Source organism: Heliangelus exortis, chromosome 5 (genome assembly GCF_036169615.1).
Source record: "Heliangelus exortis chromosome 5, bHelExo1.hap1, whole genome shotgun sequence".
In the NCBI taxonomy this organism is placed as follows: domain Eukaryota; kingdom Metazoa; phylum Chordata; class Aves; order Apodiformes; family Trochilidae; genus Heliangelus; species Heliangelus exortis.
This window is the reverse complement of record NC_092426.1, coordinates 2,961,114-2,979,594: the sequence shown is the minus strand read 5'-3', so window position 1 is coordinate 2,979,594 and position 18,481 is coordinate 2,961,114. Positions and strand designations below refer to the sequence as shown.

Below are 18,481 nucleotides of genomic sequence, written 5' to 3'. Positions count from 1 at the left end.
AGACTGCAGCTCCTCCATTCCCACAGCAAGAGATGGGGAGGGTTAACAGCAGGGATTGACCCTGGCTGCAGCAGGAGGAGGCAGGAGGAGAGGAGCAGGGTGGGATGGGATGGGATGGGATGGGCAGCCCTCACCCAAAGACTGTCCTGGAAGTCTGCCCAGGAGCAGCTGCTGGCAGGCATTGCTGGCCTGAAGGGCAGCTTTGATCTGCAGTTAAAGACCTGAGAAAGAGAAAGTAAAAGTTTGCTTCTTTCTCTTTTTTTTTTTTTAATGATTTTCTTATCAGAGCAGCTGGAGTATGGCTTTGGGAGCAGTGAGGAGGGTGGGATGAGGCACTGCTTGTGGGGATCCCAGAAGCTTCTCTCCTCTCTTTGTCCCACTGAGGGGATATTCCTCCCCAGGAGACATCCCACCAAACCCATGTGGGGAATTGGATGAGGCTGCAGTCAGCACTTTCTTGGTGTGGGTGGGAATATCCTCACTGGAAAGAGGGATCTGGGGAGACAGGAGATGTGGCTGCACTGCAGAGCTCCAACTGACCTGACCCAAGCTTCTGGCAACCTTCCAATATCTGAAAGGGCCACAAAAAAGCTGGGGGATGGCTTTGGACATGGGGGGTAGGGAGAGGAGAAGGGGAGATGGGTTAAAACTTGGAGAGGGGAGATTGAGGTTGGACATGAGGAGGAAATTCCTTAATTTGAGGGTGCTGAGCCCCTGTGCCAGGTTTCCCAGAGAAGCTGTGGCTGCCCCATCCCTGGCAGTGTCTCAGCCCAGGTTGGATGGGGCTTGGAGCAACCTGGGCTGGTGGGAGGTGTCCCTGACCATGGCAGGGGGTGGCAATGGAGGAGCTTTAAGGTCCCTCCCAACCCAAACCATTCTATGATTCTTTGATAACCACAAGAAGAAAAATCCTCTGTTCCTCAGCAGTTGCCTTGAGGGCTCCTGCTAACCCATCATCCTACAAGCAGAAAAATATCCTCCTTTCCTCCACAACAGCTTTGTTTGATTCCAGAGCAGGATCATGAAATCATGGAATGGTTTGGGTTGGAAAGGACCACGAACACTTTGCTCATTCCCTTAAGCTGCTTCTTCACATCATCCCCTTTCTCCTGCTCCAGCCTCTATTTTTTTTTTTTTTCCATGTGTCCTGGGAGAAGTGGGAGACTCCAGGCAGGATCTGTTGCTGCTGTGTGTGCACATGGGAGAGGAAAAGCACCCAGTGAGATACAAGTGGGAAGTTTTTTTCCCATGTCTTGGTGTTTCCTGCCCTGGTGTTGCTGCTGTGAAAGTTTGCATCCTTCTTCTCTTCCTCTGGTGGTGAAGATTTGGGAGTTATCCTGGTCGGGATGGGAGGAGGATGTGGTTCTGGAGCTGGGAGAAGGGAGCCCTGGGAGGAAGCTCTCCAAAATTTGTGACTACAAATCCCTCCCTTACCCACCCTGAGGCTGGGCAGGAGGAAGAAATTCCCTTCAGGTCTGGTATTTTTTTCTTCCCCAGAAGCTGGTGAGGCATCACACCCAGCTCCTGCCTCAAATTCCTCAAAGAACTTGCTCTGAATTAATCTCTTTTGGAAAACAAAAGTCCATGGAGCATCCTGAATCCAACAGGGTCCCTTACCCAGCTCACTCCAGTCCCTGGGGATGAGGGAAAATTGGGATCCCTCTTGCCCAGGGTAAGGGGGCTCCCATCCTGATGAGCTTGGAGGGTTGGAGGAGGAGATGCAGGGAGCCCTGGGGGGGGGATGAGCTGCTTGCCCTCACCTCACCCCACCCCAAAATACCAAAGTGCTGCCTCCAGCCACCAAACAGCCTGAGATGAGGTGACAGTGGCATTTGGGCACGGTGGGATGCAAACCCCTCCCCAGCCAGCAGACACCCAGCACCAGTCTGGATGCTGAATACGACCCTACCTTTTTTTTTTTCCTTCTTTATAAATGGTCCCTGCTCCAGTACAGAATGTCCTCTGACTTCTGAAGTATTTGTAATATTTCCACGCCCTCCATTGCCAAAAAAACTTCTATAAAAAGCTGCTGTTTTCTTTTTTTTTTTTTCTTGTTTTCTTTTTTTTTTTATTATTTTCCAAAACTAAAACCCTTTGGTACTTGGAGATGTGCAACATTCCCAGGGCTCTACCCTTTCCCTTTCCCTTTAACACACGGAGGCAGCTCCAGCACAGATGCTTTCCAGGTGGAAAATCTGTCCAGAGTTACTCATCAGCATTGCAAACCTCTTCAAAACCTTTTTTTTTTTCCTTCTTTCATGCCCCTCTGACAGATATGGGAGGATTTTGAACAACCTGGGCTAGTTGGAGCGGATGGCAGGGGGGTTGGAACCAGATGATCTTTAAGGTCCCTTCCAACCCCAAACCATTTTGGGATTCTGGGGCTGAAAGAGAGTCCTGATAGAAGCATGTGAGCATCTCAGGGGGTTTATTTTGGGGAAGACACCAACATCTTCTGACAACAGCCTTGGGATGCAGCAGGAAGATGCTTGGGGATGGTGCTGGTGGACTGGAGTGGAGACAGACCCAGTGCAACCCTGAGGAAGGGTTTGCTGCTACCAGCAGAGAGGTTTGGCAGTAGCACAGCTATTTCTAAATATGTCTAGGGGATGGGTGTGGAAGGAAATCTTACCATTTAGAGAGGCAGCCAAATTGCAATGTACTCAGCTTTTTAAACAGCGAGGCCCAACTCTGCTGCTGCCAACTTCTTCATTTTGCTCTTTTCCTCTTTTATTGCTTGCCTGCATTCAGCTGCAGCCCCTCTGTAGGATCCAGACAGGCTGGAAGGTGAAGCAAAAAGAACGAGATTGAATTGCAAAGTGAGCAAAGTGGAAAAAAATACTCCCCCTTTCTCCTTCCCCTCCCCCCCCCCCAAGAAAAAAACCCTCCTCCCCAGCCCCAGCCCCTGTTCTGCGTGTTGAGAAGCATCAGGTTGGATGTCACTGAGTGAGTCAGTGAATTTTTTCATCCTTACTCTGCTGTTGACAGAGCCCCTTTAAATAGACTTTCATCCTGAAGACATTAGGAGCTGCTGGCAAAGGCCACCTCCTTCCTTGAGATTGCACTGATTGCTCTTTATGGTCCGACGTGGAGGGTGGAAGTGGATTTTTTTTATTTTTTTTTTTCCTCTTGGTTGTGGAGCTTGATTTAATTGAGTTGAATTTGATTTCAGCTGCAGTTCAGGGGCAAGGCTGGGGGGGAGTGCTGGCTGTGCTCAGAGAGGCATCCAGAGAACCAGAGTCTGGGGATTTCATCCCACTTGTGGGGGGAAAAAAAAAACCATCCAAACATTCAGAGTTTGTTGATTCTGTCATTCTTAATTTCTGCTTTTTTTTATTAGCCTGGCAATAACACTTGTCTCCATCTCTGCTTGCTCCCTCCTCCTGGCTCCTGCCTGGTGGTTCCTGATTAGGGCTCTGGGTCACACAGCTGCAAACCCCATTTTTTTGGGGTGCTTTTGGAGGTCATGGCTCCACAAGTCAACAGCCACTTGGATTTTCCATGCTGAGTTGGGGAAAGCTCTGGAAAAAAAAAAAAAACAAGCCCTGCTAGGGTCAGCCCCAGTTTGGTCTGCACCCATGGCACCCATCTCAGGAGGCTTTGCAGGATGTCCTGACTTAGCCACATGGCCCAGGGCAGCCAGTGGAGAACTTGGCTTTTACCCAAATAAATATTTAAGCAACCAGGCAGCTGAAGAACCCATAATAAAATGTTCTGAATGTAGGTGGGTGTATAAACCTAGTAAACTCTGCTGAGGACCTGTTCCACCATCAGATACTGCCCAGAGTCCTGTACAACCATGCTCTTATCTCCAGGCACTTCAAAAGTTACATAAATATTTTTCTTTCTTTTTCTTTTCCTTCTTTTTTTTCTTTTTTCTTCTTTTTTTTTTCTTTTTTTGCCTCTGGCCTGTTTTGCAGAACTTTGCTCTCAAGTGAATTTATGTTGAAAGTGAGAAAGTCAATTCTGTAAACTTACACCAGGAACCACTGAACTCACTCCTTCCAGAGAAAAAAAATACATATTGTTTTCATTTTTTTTTCCAAGTCTGAAACAGGATTTGAGGTCTCATTTTTCTAAGAACTGTCCCAGTGATGCCCAGAGGCTGTAATTTATCTGAGTCATTGCTTCAAGGCAACGCAGAGATGTCCCCTTTCCAACCACTTTTCCTGATGGTGGGGAGCTGGGTCAGCATTAAAGAGAGGATTTCCCCCTAAATACTCTCTGTCCCACAAGGAAAATTATGGACTTTTTCTGTTTCAAGAGCTACCCAGGCTGTCCATCCCTCTGTGCTTTTAAGGGAGCCAGAAATCGGGTGGAAAAAGGATGCTGAGAGCTTCTTTGGAGGATGAATTTTCCATAGATATCAATACAGAATCTTGAAACTGGTGTGAATTCCCATGAGTTTCATTTTTGGGTGAAGGTGCTGCATGCTCAGACCATGCTTCCACCCCACCTCACTGTGTTGTGATATAAAAAACCACAAATCTTGGGATTATGGAGTGAGAGCCCATCCCTTGGAGCACCCAAACAGTCCCAGAGTGTCCCCTATGCCCTTCTGGGAAGGGGCTGAAGATCCCAAATCTTAGATGAGGACAAGGCAGCAACATCCCCTTTTTTCCCCATGTGGATTTGGGTCCCAGCTCTGCCCACAGCTGCTTCCCCACCACAAAACACCTTGGTGGTTAAAGATGCAGCAGCTGCAAGGTTTGCTTGGTGCAGAAAATGTGGATTTTACAGCCTGCCAGGAGGATATTTTCCTTTAAAGCCAGTTTTCTAGGGGTAGCTGTGAAGATGGAGGATTTCATCCTTGTTCTGCTGTTTGTTTCTGAGTGGGAGAGAAACAGGCAGAGCTGGGCTGGGTGAGGAGGGAGGGATTATCCAGGCAAAGAAAACCCCATGGATTTATCTTCAGCAGGAGACAGCAGAGGCACAAGGAGCCTCTGGCAGGCAGATGGATGGGAAGATGCTGCAGGGGGTAAAATGGCTTTGTCCTACAGCTGGAAAAAATTTCTCTGGGAGGTTGAAAGCCTCATTCCTGGATGTGTTTTTGAGATGCCACCTGTGAAACAGAGACGTGGGTGCTTCTCTCTGCCTTCACTTGGTAAAGTCATAGAATCACAGAATGCTTTGGGCTGGAAGAGACCTTTAAAGGTCTTCTAACCCACCCCCCTGCAGTGAGAGGGACATCTCCAACCAGATCAGGTTGCTCAGAGCCCCATTCATCCTGACCTGGAATGATTCTACCACCCCTCTGGGCAAAAGATGCCCTAAATTTGATGAAACCTTTCTGCCAGGATATGGAGCTGCAGCAGTGTTTGGGCTCAGCTCTGGCTGGAGCTGGGTTAGCTTGGGCTGGAGATGTCAAAATGCAAATGGTTTCTGGCCAGATCCAGCTTTAAAAATGGTTTTGGACCAGATTTTAGTCACTGTTGTCCACGTAGCATCATAGAAGGTCACCTCTCCTGGTCCAATCACATCTCACTGGCCATTTTTCCTTTAGAGGGACCTGTGGCAGGAGCAGCTTGGCTTCAGCTGGAAAATGTGGATGGAAAGAGTTACTGGAGGGATTCAAGTGGGAATTTGGGGCTGAAGTCAAACCCTGAGGTGTTTTACTCCTGGTGAACAGCTCTGGCCTATGGGCTCCTCCAGGTGCAATGGGGCTTACTGGAATCCCAGACTGGTTTGGGTTGGGAGGGACCTTAAAGCTCCTCCATTGCCACCCCCTGCCATGGTCAGGGACACCTCCCACCAGCCCAGGTTGCTCCAAGCCCCATCCAACCTGGGCTGAGACACTGCCAGGGATGGGGCAGCCACAGCTTCTCTGGGAAACCTGGCACAGGGGCTCAGCACCCTCACAACAAACTATTTCTTCCTCACCTCTCATCTCTCTTCCATCTGGAAACCCTTCCCCCTGATCCCATCCCTCCCTGCCCTTGTCCCCAGTCCCTCCCCAGCTTTCCTGGAGCCCCTTCAGGCACTGGAAGGTGCTCTAAGGTCTCCCCATTGCAGCTTCTCTTCTCCAGCCTCAACACCCCCAACTCTCTCAGCCTGGCTCCAGAGCAGAGCTGCTCCAGCCCTCCCAGCAGCTCCAGGGCCTCCTCTGGACTCACTCCAACACCTCCAGCTCCTTCTGGCCTTGGGGACCCCAGAACTGGACCCAGCACTGCAGGGGGGGTCTCAGCAGAGCAGAGCAGAGGGGAAAGCTAAAAAGCCCAAACCTATATAAAGTATTTTAATTGTTTTGCACCACTTGGTCATTTTAAGGATCTTTCTCTTGTGACCAGAAAACAGAGGCTGAGGCTCTGGACTGGTTCCTGGTCCCAGTTTCCAATCAACTGGAGCCCCACCATCTGTAAGCCCTTACAGCCTGGGCCAGGCTCTGCTTTAGCTCCATCCACCCCAGCTGCCAAGCCCAGCTCTCTTCAGAGCATGTTTTAAGATGCTTTGGACACTTATTAATCATAACCAGCAGCAAACTTGTTTTTTTCCCCAGCAGTTTAATGACAGATGGGAACGTGCAGAGTTGCTCCTCGCTTTTTCGCTGCTTCTGGGGTGGGAAATCAGCCCAGTGGCACTCTTGCTGCTTTGCTGCTTTTTAGCACCCTGGCTTTGCTCTGATTTTCCCCTCCAGCCCTCAGTTGGCTTCTGGGGGGGGAGTTGTAAAGGCTGAGAGAGGGTGATATGTCCAGCAGAGAGAAATTTGTGGCTTATCAGTGGGAAATGTGCTCAGCTGCAGGGGAGCAGGGAATCTGCAAGGAAGCTGCAAGGATGGTGCAAGGAATGCTGCAAGGAATGCTGCAGGGGATCAGGGATGCTCTGGCATTGCTGGGATGTTGCAGAGGAGGAAGAAGGCTGCAGGGAACTGGAAGGAAGGAGGGAAGCTGAAGGGAATCCGTAAGGAAGCAGGGATGCTGCAAAGGAGCAGGGATGCTCCAGCATTGCTGGGATGCTGCAGGGAAGCAAGAAGTCTGTGGGGAAGTTGCAAGGAAGGAGGGAAGCTGCAGGGGGGCAGGAATGCTCTGGCATTGTGGGAATGCTGCAGGGAAACAAGAAATCTGCAGGGAAGGAGGGAAGCTGCAAGGAAAAAGGGAAGCTGCAAGAAAGCAGGGATGCTGCAGGGGAGCAGGAATGCCCTGGGATTGCTGAGATGCTTCAGGGGAGCCAGAAATCTGCAGGAAAGCTGCAAGGAAGGAGGGAAGCTGCAGGGGAGCAAGGAAGCTGGAGGGCATCTGCAAGGAAGCAGGGAGGCTGCAGGGAAGCAGGGATGCTTTGGGATTCCTGGGATGCTGCAGGGGAGCAGGGATGCTGCAGGGAAATTGCAGGAAAGCTGCAGGGATGTTCCAGCATCCCTGGGATGCCTCTGCCTCAGCCAGAAGCTGGGAAGCAGCTGCTGTAAAACTTCCCTTCTCCTTTGTAACCCAGAGTCTTGAGCAACTGAGGGATTATAAAAAGTGGGTTGGGAATCAGCTGGTCAAGCTCTGGGCCATCTCCAGCAGATTGCTTTCAGGAGCTGAGCTTGGCCTGGAGCCCTTCTCTTGGGCCTCTCTGAATGGTTTCAGCTGAGAGGTTGTATCAGTTGCTAATGCACCATAAATAAACAGCAGAGGATAAATCTTGTGAGCAAAAAATACCCGGGGAACTCCTCGTTTTAGGCTGTGCTGCCTGGTGTCCCTTGTGCCTGACCCTGGTTGTCCCAGCAGATTTTTGCTCCATGAGGTAAGTTGGCTGGGAGAAATGGGAATGCAAAGGGCTGTCTGGGTTTGTGTGCTGGGGATTTGTGGCTAGAAATGGGCAAAAAGGTTGCAGAGTGAAAAAGGAGCTGGTGGTGAGGGGGTGAGGGGATGGGGTTTAGCATGAGGATGATGTGTCCATGGTGGTGATAAATCAGGGTTAAATGAAAGCTTGAAGTACATAAAGCTTAGATATAAATACAGAAAAATTATGAATATTCTCTAAAGGTTATCTCAGTAAAGAAATACAATGATTTTCAATATATAAGTAGAAATAAAGTGTACATCAAAGCTGGGCCAGGTGATGGTTTGGGATGGGAGACCCAGGATTCGGGAAGACCAGGGCTTGTGGGATCCATCCAAAAATCAGATTCCCCCAAAATGTCACAGCAAGGCTGGTGATGGAGGGGTATGAACAGGGCTCTCCTCAAGCCCTGTAACTTCTCCTCTGAGCTTCATGACTTTGTGTCTTGTTCAGTGACCCTCTTGGTGGGAAAGTGCAGCTCCATCTCCTCCATCTCCAGGACTGGTGGCTGCTTTCCTTAGGGAATCCCAAAGCCAGAGCTTCGCCCCTCTCCCTGCTGCTGAGCATTTTGGGCCAAGAGATGCAAAAAACCAGAGCTAGGAACAACACAAGGGCATGAACTTGACTATGTACAACCAGCCTTGGAGCAGAGCTCTGAAGCTTTTCCTTCCAGGCTCAGTCACAGAATCCCAGACTGGTTTGGGTTGGAAAGGACCTTAAAGCTCCTCCATTGCCACCCCCTGCCATGGTCAGGGACACCTCCCACCAGCCCAGGTTGCTTCAAGCCCCATCCAACCTGGGCTGAGACACTGCCAGGGATGGGGCAGCCACAGCTTCTCTGGGAAACCTGGCACAGGGGCTCAGCACCCTCACAACAAACTATTTCTTCCTCACCTCTCATCTCTCTTCCATCTGGAAACCCTTCCCCCTGATCCCATCCCTCCCTGCCCTTGTCCCCAGTCCCTCCCCAGCTTTCCTGGAGCCCCTTCAGGCACTGGAAGGTGCTCTGAGGTCTCCCCAGACCCTTGGTCTCCTTTTTTCTCATCCCAGCTGTATTTCCAAGCTCTCCAACCTTTTTTGCAGCTTTTCCTTGTCACAGCAGGATGGCTTCATGCCCAAATAAATGCTTTTCCAGGACAGTTCAGAGCAGATGAAGGTTTTTCTTTCTCCCTTCTTGGTTTTTCACAGCACCAGCAAGGGACTCCAGGCTCCCTCCAGTCCCTCCATGGTGTGATGGATGCTGGGCTCCACTTTTCCTGGAAAGCTCCTTCCCCCTTGGAAACCACTGCAGGAGGTAGAACCACACCCCAAGTGCCATCTCTGTGGAAAATGGCCCTAAAAATCTTCTTTTTTTCCATTAGCCACCCCCATACTCTCATGGTCTAAAACACAAACCCACTGTGATGCCCTTTATTTTCAATAACATGGGTTTAAAATTATTCAGAGCAGGGAAAGGAGAGAGACTTGCTGTGAAAAGTCAACATTTTGGCCAAGATCTTTTTTAAAAAGTGGGTGCCTTTCAGTAGAGACTGAAATTTCCAGTCTGGTAAGTAAATAAATAAAGGGCTTGAATCTTGGCTTGCTCCGTGGAAGTGGTTTTGGTGCCTAAATTGGTGTTTATCTGATGATGGATAGATAGATATTTATTTTTATTTATATTTGTATGTATATTTATCATTGTATTTATATTTTTATATGTTTATACTTAAGAAGATGGGTGGGAATGGTACCAAGCCCTGTGGCAGGGTCCAGCAGTGCTTTGTGTTTGCCCTGCCTGGAAACTTCTGCCTCTTGTCCAACTCCTCTCTGACTTCTCCAGCCAAGGACAATGCTTGTTTCCAACAGGCTTCCAGGGAAAATGTTCTCAACTTCATTTTTATCCATTGCAAAGCAGGAAAACCAGCCAAAAAGAGATCTTGCACATTGCTGGATGTTGTTCCTAAAGGAAGGATGTTCCTGGGTTTTTCCCCTGGTTTTTTTTTTTTTCCACCCTGCCTTTTTTCAAGTGGTCCCGTTTTCTCCCCAGACATCAGGCATCCAGAAGAGCTCTCCCTTTTGAGGAAACCCAGAGATCCATCAAAGAAAAAAAAGAAGAAGTTGGATGATCAATGTGAGGATGATGCCTTCGAGCTGGAGGGTCCCCTGATCACCCCGGGGTCTGGTGAGCCAAGGCTTGCTCTGTGGGGATGGGCTTGGAGGGATGGGGTGGGCAGGTGGCAAACAAATAATGAAATTATGGGGGGGGAAATGATGAAGAAGGATCAATCTGACTTGATTCCTTAAAATCTGTGTGCACAGAACCTAAATATATTCCACAAATCCTCCAGCACTGGGGCACAGGGGCACAGATGCATGCCTGGAGCTGTCACGCATCTCGGGGAGCAGAAAAGTGCCAGACCTTGGTCACATGAAAAGCAGAAGCCACGTGTGACCACTTGAACACTCAGATTGTGTGACTGAGAGGTTTCTTGACCCTATTAGGAAAGGAGTTAAATGGAAAAATCATTCCTAATGTCAGATTCCAGGTGTGGTTTAGGCAGTGCTGCCGTCCTACTCCTTCTCGAGAAGCCAGCAAAATAGAAATATATTTTATTATAACACATTTTCTTTTGCTTTATTAGTTGCATTCGTGTTCCTTGGTGGTTAGGGTGTAGCTGTAGATTGGAATGCTACAAAAAAACCCCACTGGTGGGGTGACATCACTGATGGAGAGCAGCTCTTGCCACAGGCAGCAGATTGGTGGTGGCATCCAGGAGGGATGCTGTGATTTTTTGAGGGATGTTTCAGCTCTGCTCCACAGTTTTTTGGAGTTCTGGTGTTGGAAGGCAAAGCAGGAGCTGAAAACCATGAAGTTGGTCAACTGGGAGCATTTTAGCCCAGATGGACTCGTGGAGAAAGGTGCAAGGATGTGTGCTGCCAGGCAGGAGAGAAGTGTCTGGTTGCCAGAGTTCTTGGGTTTGAATCCAGTGATGAGAAGAAAGCAGGGCAGCTTTAATTTAAAAAAAAAAAATTAGAAATAAGTCTTGGAATTCAGTAAGTTTTCATTAATTGGTTTGAAGGACATGTGAAGGTTGTGCAGTGTTTAATGCCACTGGTAGCTCTGGGAAGAAGAAGGGGTCTGTGATGCTCCACAGCAAAATCTCAGCACAGGTCTTGCAGCAAATGAGAAATAATTCCTCTTTTGCTCCAGTCTCACTCTTTCTCCTCTGAGTGACTTAAAAATACTTCTGGGATAGTCCTGGCTCGAGGAGGTTTCCCTGGGCAAGGCTCCAGTCAATTTTCATTTTCCTTTGGCATTTTCATCTTTAAAGTCCCTACTCAGCCCTTCCAAAAGTGTTTTTCACAGAGAGCATCTCGGTGAGGTTAATAGGAAGTACTTGGGCTGCTCTGGGGAAAAGGTGTGCAAAAGAGAGGCTTTTATTTTAATTATTTATTGGTCTTTTCAGTGAGTCACTTTGAATGGTCTTGCTGGTTTCCCTTTCCTTGTGAATGAAATTGCTTTTGTCTCTGAGTTGATGACTGCAGCTGCCAGCTTGGTGTTGGGGTCATCAGTGAGAAGTCAGAGGTTTCATCTGAATAAACTGTTTCCAGCATCAGTTGGTGAGCTGAAAGCCTCTGTGAAATGAGTTCACATTCCAGGATCTGCTCATTTCTGTGAGGGTGGAAGTGCTGGGCAGGTTTGGTCACTGAGCACCTCATCCCTGGCAATGAAACCATTTAAATCCCTGCAGGATACACCCACAGGACATCTTGCCCAACACTTTTCCAGCAGAAGACCTGTGCTCACTTGTTTACAAGTTAGCCAAATTTATCACTGTTTTACCTGGAACTTTCCATGACATTGCCTGCCTCAGGCAGGGAGGTTTTTGAAGGGAAGCTTCTTCTGAGATGTTTGAGATGTTTGGAGAAGGTGGTGAGGGGAACATCTGAGGGGAAGGATTGCTCTTCCAAATGAGGAGTGAGGGGAGATGGCCATGGGAAAACTGATTTGGGGCAAGAAGTGGGATTTTTTTTGCTGGCTCAGTTAATCAAATCATAAAATCATTGAATGTTGGGGATTGGAAGGGACCTCTGGAGCTGCTCCAGTTCAAGGATGGATCCACAGCATGGATCCCCCAGGGCAGGACACACAGAACACATCCAGGGGGGGTTGGAAAGGCTCCAGAGAAGGAGACTCCACAACCTCTCTGGGCAGCCTGGGCCAGGGCTCCCTCAGCCTCCCAGCAGAGAAGTTTCTCCTCAGCTTCAGCTGGAACTTCCTCTGTTCTCCCTTCACCCCATTATTCCTTGTCCTACTCCTGGGCACCACTGAGCAGAGATTGGCCCCTTCCTCTTGCCCCCCACCCCTCAGCTATTGATGGACATTCAGAGATCCCCTCTCAGCCTTCTCTTCTCCAGGCTGAACAGCCCCAGGGCTCTCACTCTTTCTCCCCAGCAGAGATGCTCAAGTCCCTTCAGCACCCTCAGAGCTCTCCCCTGTCTCTCTTGAACTGGGGAGCCCCAAACTGGATCCAGTATCCCAGGTGTGGTCTCACTGGGGTAGAGTAGAGGGGGAGGAGAACCTCCCTGGATCTTCTGGACATACTTTTCCTGATGCCCCCCAGGATACCATTGACCCTCTTGGCCAAAGGGAATATTGGCCCATGGAGGATTTACTGTCCCCACGTTTGCTTGAGCCATGGGAAGGTTGAGGCTTGGAGGCTGTGAGAGAGAAAATAAGAGCATCTTTTGGGCTGTGGTTTCTGGATGGTGATGGTGGTTTAGTGTTGGTTCTTCTTGCACTGCTGTCCAGGGGCAGAGCACATCCCTGCTGCTTTAATCACAGATTATCTCAAGTTGGAAGAGACCATAAGGATCATCAAATCCAACTCCCAAAGTCTAATACCTGGGAAGTCACCCCCAGCACACCTGCAGGAGATATCCTGGAGGTGGATATCTCCATCCCTTGGCCATTTCTGGTGCTTTTTTGCTCATGCCTGGTTTGCTGGCTCTGTTTGACAGCAAGTGACCATGGGGCTTGTTGCTCCCCTGGGTCATTAATCCAGCCTGGGATGCCAGCAAAACCAGCAGGAACATCAAAAGCATCCTGGCAGTTTTCTTCTTTGGTGGTGATGGATGATTTTCACAGCTATTTTCCATCCTGTTGGGCAGTTTCAGAGGATGTTTCTGTATTATTTTAAGTTTCCTAAGCAAGATGCTGGCTGCCATTGGCTGCTGCTGCTGATTCAAACCCTTCTCACTGCTCCTTGAGATACCCATGCCCAAAAAAATTAGAGTTGGCAAAGGTTTTTCTCTTGTTTTGGTGGTAGGTTTTTTCCTAGCTCAGCTTTTGGAGATTTCTTGCACTCTCATGAAGGAGAAATCCTATGGAGTGAGGGACTGGAGGGGGTGGTTCAGGAGGAGGCACAGAAAACCTTGCTTGGGGCATCTCTGCCACAGCTCCCACCACCCTTACTGGTGCTCTTGGAGGCAGAGTTTGGCCACCTGGGATTTATTGCACATCTGAACAGGCTGGTGGTTTGAAAAGGACACAACTCGTGCCCCAAACCCCTACTTTTCTTGGTCCTTCTAGGTGCTGCTGGGCAGATTTATGCCCAGCAGAATGCTGCTGAGCTCCTGAGGTGGAATTCCTGACATGAGGATTCAGTCATTGAACCTCCCACCTGTTGAAAATCCAGATTTTCTATTCTTAACTTGAAAATCAATGCTCCTGGGAGATGGATAGGGCTGATTTTGCTTAGCCAGGTCCTCTTAAATCTCTTTATATTTCTAATTTTAATTTTAAAAGGGGGGGGAGGGGGCTGGCTTTGCAGTTGGGTTTGGTCATTGCTGGTTTGGTTTTTATTTTTTTTTTTTGCTTTGAGCCTGCAAAGCTTAAAAAGCTGGGAGCACCGTGTGCCTGGGCATCAGCTCCACACCAAATGGCAGCTTAATACCCAGTTTCTGTGGCAACCTCAGAAAGCTTTTTCCCCACCTGGGGAACTCCACCTTGCTCTGCCTGCCTGGTTCTTGGAAGGGGAAGCAAATAACCACAGAGTCACTTGGGTGGTTGCTTTGCCTGCCCACCTCCTGCTGCCCACGCTCCGTTTGGGTGGTGAAACCTCACCTCAGCTCTTCTGCCTCCTTCTAAAAAAAGAGAAGTTTTGGCTTCTGTCCTTTCCTACCCTCCCAGTGACTTTCTCTCACCTTCTCACTTCCCTCCTTTCTCTCCCCTCTATAGGCACCGATATTCTTTACATCGGCCCCGTCAAAGGTGAGCTCCACCTCAGTAGGACTTTTGCCCTCTGCCTCTGGTCTCTTTGGCTGAACCCTTAGTTTATTTTCCTGCTCCTCTAAAAAAAAAACTTTTGACTTCCAAAATCTTTAAGCAACAGGTAACACGGGTAAGTCGGGGGCCGTTCGGGTCCCAGGTGCCCCCAGAAACCCCAAGGGAAGGAGTTTCCCAACCTGGGAGACTCTTACACCTTTTTCCCCCATGGAATTGGGGCTGGAATGAGGTTTTCCATCAAGTTTTGCTCTCGGAGGAGAGCTGAGAGAGAGGGGCAGCTTTTCCTGGGAAAACCAGCAGCCCGGGGGAAAGGAAAGTGGTTAAGAAAATAAAAGAGATAAAAAGGGAAGGTTTTTAGGTTTTTCATCCACTGGCTTCGGGTTTGTGTCTGAGTTGAGCTGGTTGGGAGCAGGCAGGGCCTGGCTGGATACTAACCCTTGGCTTTGATTCCTCTTGCTGGTAGGAAACATCTATTCAAGCCCTGGACTGTACAGCAAAACGATGACACCAACCTATGATGCCCATGATGGCAGTCCCCTGTCACCCACCTCAGCCTGGTTTGGGGACAGTGCTTTGTCAGAGGGCAACCCAGGCATCCTGGCTGTCAGCCAGCCCATCACCTCCCCAGAGTCCTTAGCAAAAATGTATAAGCCACAGGCACTGCTGGATAAAGCCAAAATCAACCAAGGGTGAGTTCAGGATTGCCTTTTTCTGCTCTTCTTCCTTTTCCTTCTTTCTTTTTTTTTTTTCTTTTTTTGCATTATGTGTCCTTGAAAGCATCACCATGACCTGGATAGGACAAGGGGCAATGGGCACAATCCTGGGGAGATTCCCATTGGACACCAGAGGAAAATGTTTCCCCATGAGGACAGTCAGAGCTTGGAATGGTCTCCCAGGGGAAGGGGGGGATTCCCCCACTCTGGAAAGTTTGAAGTCTCAGCTCCAGGGGGTGCTGAGACATCTCAGAGAAACAAGAATCTGAGAAGGGTTGGAGCAGATGGGCCTTGGGGGCCCTTCCCACCTGACAATCTGGGATTCTATGACTTTGCTGAAGCTTTTTGTGTGTGTTATCCCCCTGTTGGCAATTCACAGCTGGTTGGATTCATCCCGATCTCTTATGGAGCAGGAGGTGAAAGAAAACGAAGCTTTGCTGCTCCGGTTCAAGTACTACAGCTTTTTTGACCTGAATCCAAAGGTACAGAGCTCTTTATTTTGCTTGCATCTTGCAGTCAAGGGCTTTGAACAAAGGGTCTCTCTCTCTCTCTGATGGGTTTTCATCTTGGTAAATCCTCCACCGTGTTGAGAATTGGTCTTGCTAATCCTGGAAGGGATTTTCAGAGCCATTCTGCTTCGGTGCCAGAGGGTTTTTTAACTCTTGATTGAAGCATTGCAGTGAAATGAGAGATTCAGGGGGGGTTTCTTGAGCTGGGCACATCTATTTTTCACAACCCTGATGTGTTTTTGCTGCAGTATGATGCCATCAGGATCAACCAGCTCTATGAGCAGTCCAAGTGGGCTATCCTGCTGGAGGAGATCGAGTGCACGGAGGAGGAGATGATGATGTTTGCAGCTCTGCAGGTAGGAGACAGCCCCAGATGCTGCTTTTCTCCTTAAGCTCAAATTTAAAAGCTTGGCAGGCTTCTCTAGTGATGAATATGGATGGACACCTCAAGTGAGATGGGCTGGAAGTGCTGCTTTAAGCCTCATTGTGTCTTTGGTAGGAGCTTTGCTGGTAGAAGTCAGATCATTTCCCATCTCCTAAACCTCACTCGAGCTTCTTAGGCAATTTAAATATTTGCTGCTGATTATTTCTCACGAAAAACAACTTGGCTTTCTTTTTACCATACATTTTTATCTTTTAGCTTGCTTTCTTAAGCCACCCCCCTCCACCTCCAGTGAGTACAGAAGGTTCCTGAACTGTGTGGTTCTGGCTCTCTGCCCCCCCCCAGGCAGCTGGTGATAATCTGGGGCTTTCCCAGAACTATTTATTTATCAGTTTTATGAAAGCCTCGGTGTGATTTGGCATAAACACTACACCTGATATTGACTTCTGGAAGAGGGATGGCAGACCATTTGCTACGTGTGGTCTGGCACTCCTCGTCGCTGTAGGATGCAGAAATATCCCCAGCAAGGGCAGGGCCATCTCCTCCCTGAGCCCCTCCTAGGAAATAAAAGAGAAAACAGGAATATAAAGACTCAGTTTGCCTCTCCTAGCAGTCCAGAGTGGGTTGGGCATTGCCCCTGGGGTGAGATTTTTATGGATGTTTTCATTTTTTGGAGTAAAAATAGACATTAATACCCCAGAGCAGAGGGGGACAATCCCTTCCCTCACCCTGCTGGGGATGCAGCTCTGGAATCCTCACTGTGAGGGTGACCAGGCACTGGCAGAAGTTGCCCAGAGAGGTTGTGGATTCTCCATCCTTGGAGATGCTCCAGTGCCAGCTGGAGATGAGGCTGGGCAAGGGCTGTAAGGTGGCCCTGGTTGAGCAGAAGGTTGGACCAAGTGACCTCCAGAGCTTCCTTCCACCTTCAGCCAGCCTGTGATGCTGTGTCAAGAGCAGCTTGGCCCTGTGGGTCCTTCAGGGATTGTCTGACTGACTCTTTGGGATAAAAACAGCCAAGTTGGCCATTCCTGACTCGAGTGGCCTCAGCACCCAGTGGGTGGGCACAGCTCCAGTTTCCCGATCGCCACGGCCACGTCGGGATGAGCCAGGGGCTGGCAGGAGCTTCCTGGTGAAATGCTGTGCCTTGCCTTGCAGTACCACATCAACAAACTCTCCATCATGTCCTCGGAAAACCACCTGAACAACAGTGACAAGGACGTGGATGAGGTGGATGCGGCGCTCTCGGATCTGGAGATCACTTTGGAAGGGGGGAAAACGTCGACGATCCTGGTGAGGGGGACAGGCAGCTGGGAATGGGGTGGCTTCTGTGTCCTGTCCTGCCCTGAGGCAAGAATCATCACCCCAAGCTGGGAATTCCTCCAGGCACCCAACCAACCTTTGGCATTTCCTTCTTCTCCCCTTGTTTCTACCTCTGCTCGTACAGCATGAGTTGCCCACAGTCCAGTGAAGCAACACAAAGGACAGATCCCAGTAATATTTTCTTTAATATAGTATTTTTTTTAATCCCAAGGGGTGATTTTGGTGGGTGGGGACCCCAGACAGCATCTAGCATGGGGCCAGCACTGAGCTGGAGCTCTGCTCTGAGCCCAGCGTGGCATAAAAACCTCTTGGAGCAGGTGTTGAACCAAAGGCTTCTTCAGTTCACCTTCTATTTTTGGGGTGTCTGCAGTTAATTTAGCAGGGAGAGCTCACCCCAACCCACAGGGCCAGCTCCACATTGCTGCAGAGCCAGGTACAATGTTGGATTTTTCCTCTTGGGACCATAAGACCAAATGGTGCTGGAGAAGTCTTGGAGGAGTCAGGATCTTACTGAACACCCCCCTGCACTAAGCCACCTTCCAGGTGAAATAATGGAAAACAAAATTAGATTTTATTTGGGTTTTGTTCTCGAGGCTGACTTTCCAAAATGCTGAATTCTTCATCCAGAGGTTCCCCTTCCTCTATTTATAATTCATGGCAAAGTTTGGCAGTGCTGAAAAGAGCTGCCATGATATTCAGAAATAGCTTAAGCTTAGGAAACCCTGTGTTAATTCTGCTGGGTTTCAACCTGGAGTGAGCTCTGACTGTATTTTAGAGGATTTAATGATTTTTTTTTTTCCTGATTTGCTGCTTTAATAGTGGTTTCCCACCTTTAAAAACAGCCCAAAAAACTAACCCACAGAAAAAGGAGTAGGTCCAGTCAGGCTGAGCACAACAAAGCTTTTCCAGGCACTTTGCACATTTATACCATCTCTGAGTTTCATTTTAAGTTGTTTCAAACCCTAAACCCCTTGAAATTTTTCCAGTCTTACACTTCATATAATTTTTTTGAAGTGTTTACAAAGGGTCTTTTAGAAGTTACCATCCCTCCTTAGCAGCATTTATAACATGACATTAACCAGTTGCTGCTTTGGGGCGACAAAAATAATGACAATTTTTCAGAGCCCAAGCATCTTTTATCATTTCTTTGCAAACCCACATTTGCAGCACAGCACTAAGGAACATTCCCTGCCAGATAGGAGCAAAGATGACAATGATTCATCAAAAAAAAAAAAACCAAAAAAAAACCCCAGACACCCCCCCCCCACTCCATCCCTTTCCGTCGGTCTCGCTCGCAGTGGCCATTTCCAGCTGCAGTCGAGTAATTGAATAGGGATAATGGGCAATTACTGGATTGTTTGTTTAGATTCTGCATTTTTTTCCCTCCCGGGGTATCTATAAACAGCATTGCTCACTGTGGATGGAAAAGTAAACTGTCTCACTACTGCTGGAGCTGCCTTTGCTGTCCTTTGAAACCCCTCTTCCTTCGAGCTCGTGGGAATTGCCAAGTGCTTCCCCCCCCCCTCTGTCT

The 18,481-nt window shown here is 48.8% G+C and overlaps 1 protein-coding gene across 4 annotated transcripts in view; it reads left to right on the top strand.

Moving 5' to 3' along the window:
- The window catches only part of FERMT2 (FERM domain containing kindlin 2), a 56,008-nt gene that overhangs the window by 25,032 nt on the left and 12,495 nt on the right, over positions 1–18,481 (top strand). For 2 of the 4 annotated variants that reach the window (XM_071745162.1, XM_071745161.1), the window contains exons 3-8: positions 9,785–9,919; positions 13,979–14,011; positions 14,490–14,715; positions 15,119–15,221; positions 15,497–15,604; positions 16,786–16,920. In XM_071745162.1, the coding sequence (XP_071601263.1) occupies positions 9,785–9,919; positions 13,979–14,011; positions 14,490–14,715; positions 15,119–15,221; positions 15,497–15,604; positions 16,786–16,920 (740 nt within the window). The remainder of the gene's footprint in view (positions 1–9,784; positions 9,920–13,978; positions 14,012–14,489; positions 14,716–15,118; positions 15,222–15,496; positions 15,605–16,785; positions 16,921–18,481) is intronic. The other 2 variants (XM_071745163.1, XM_071745164.1) reach the window with 1 other exon arrangement.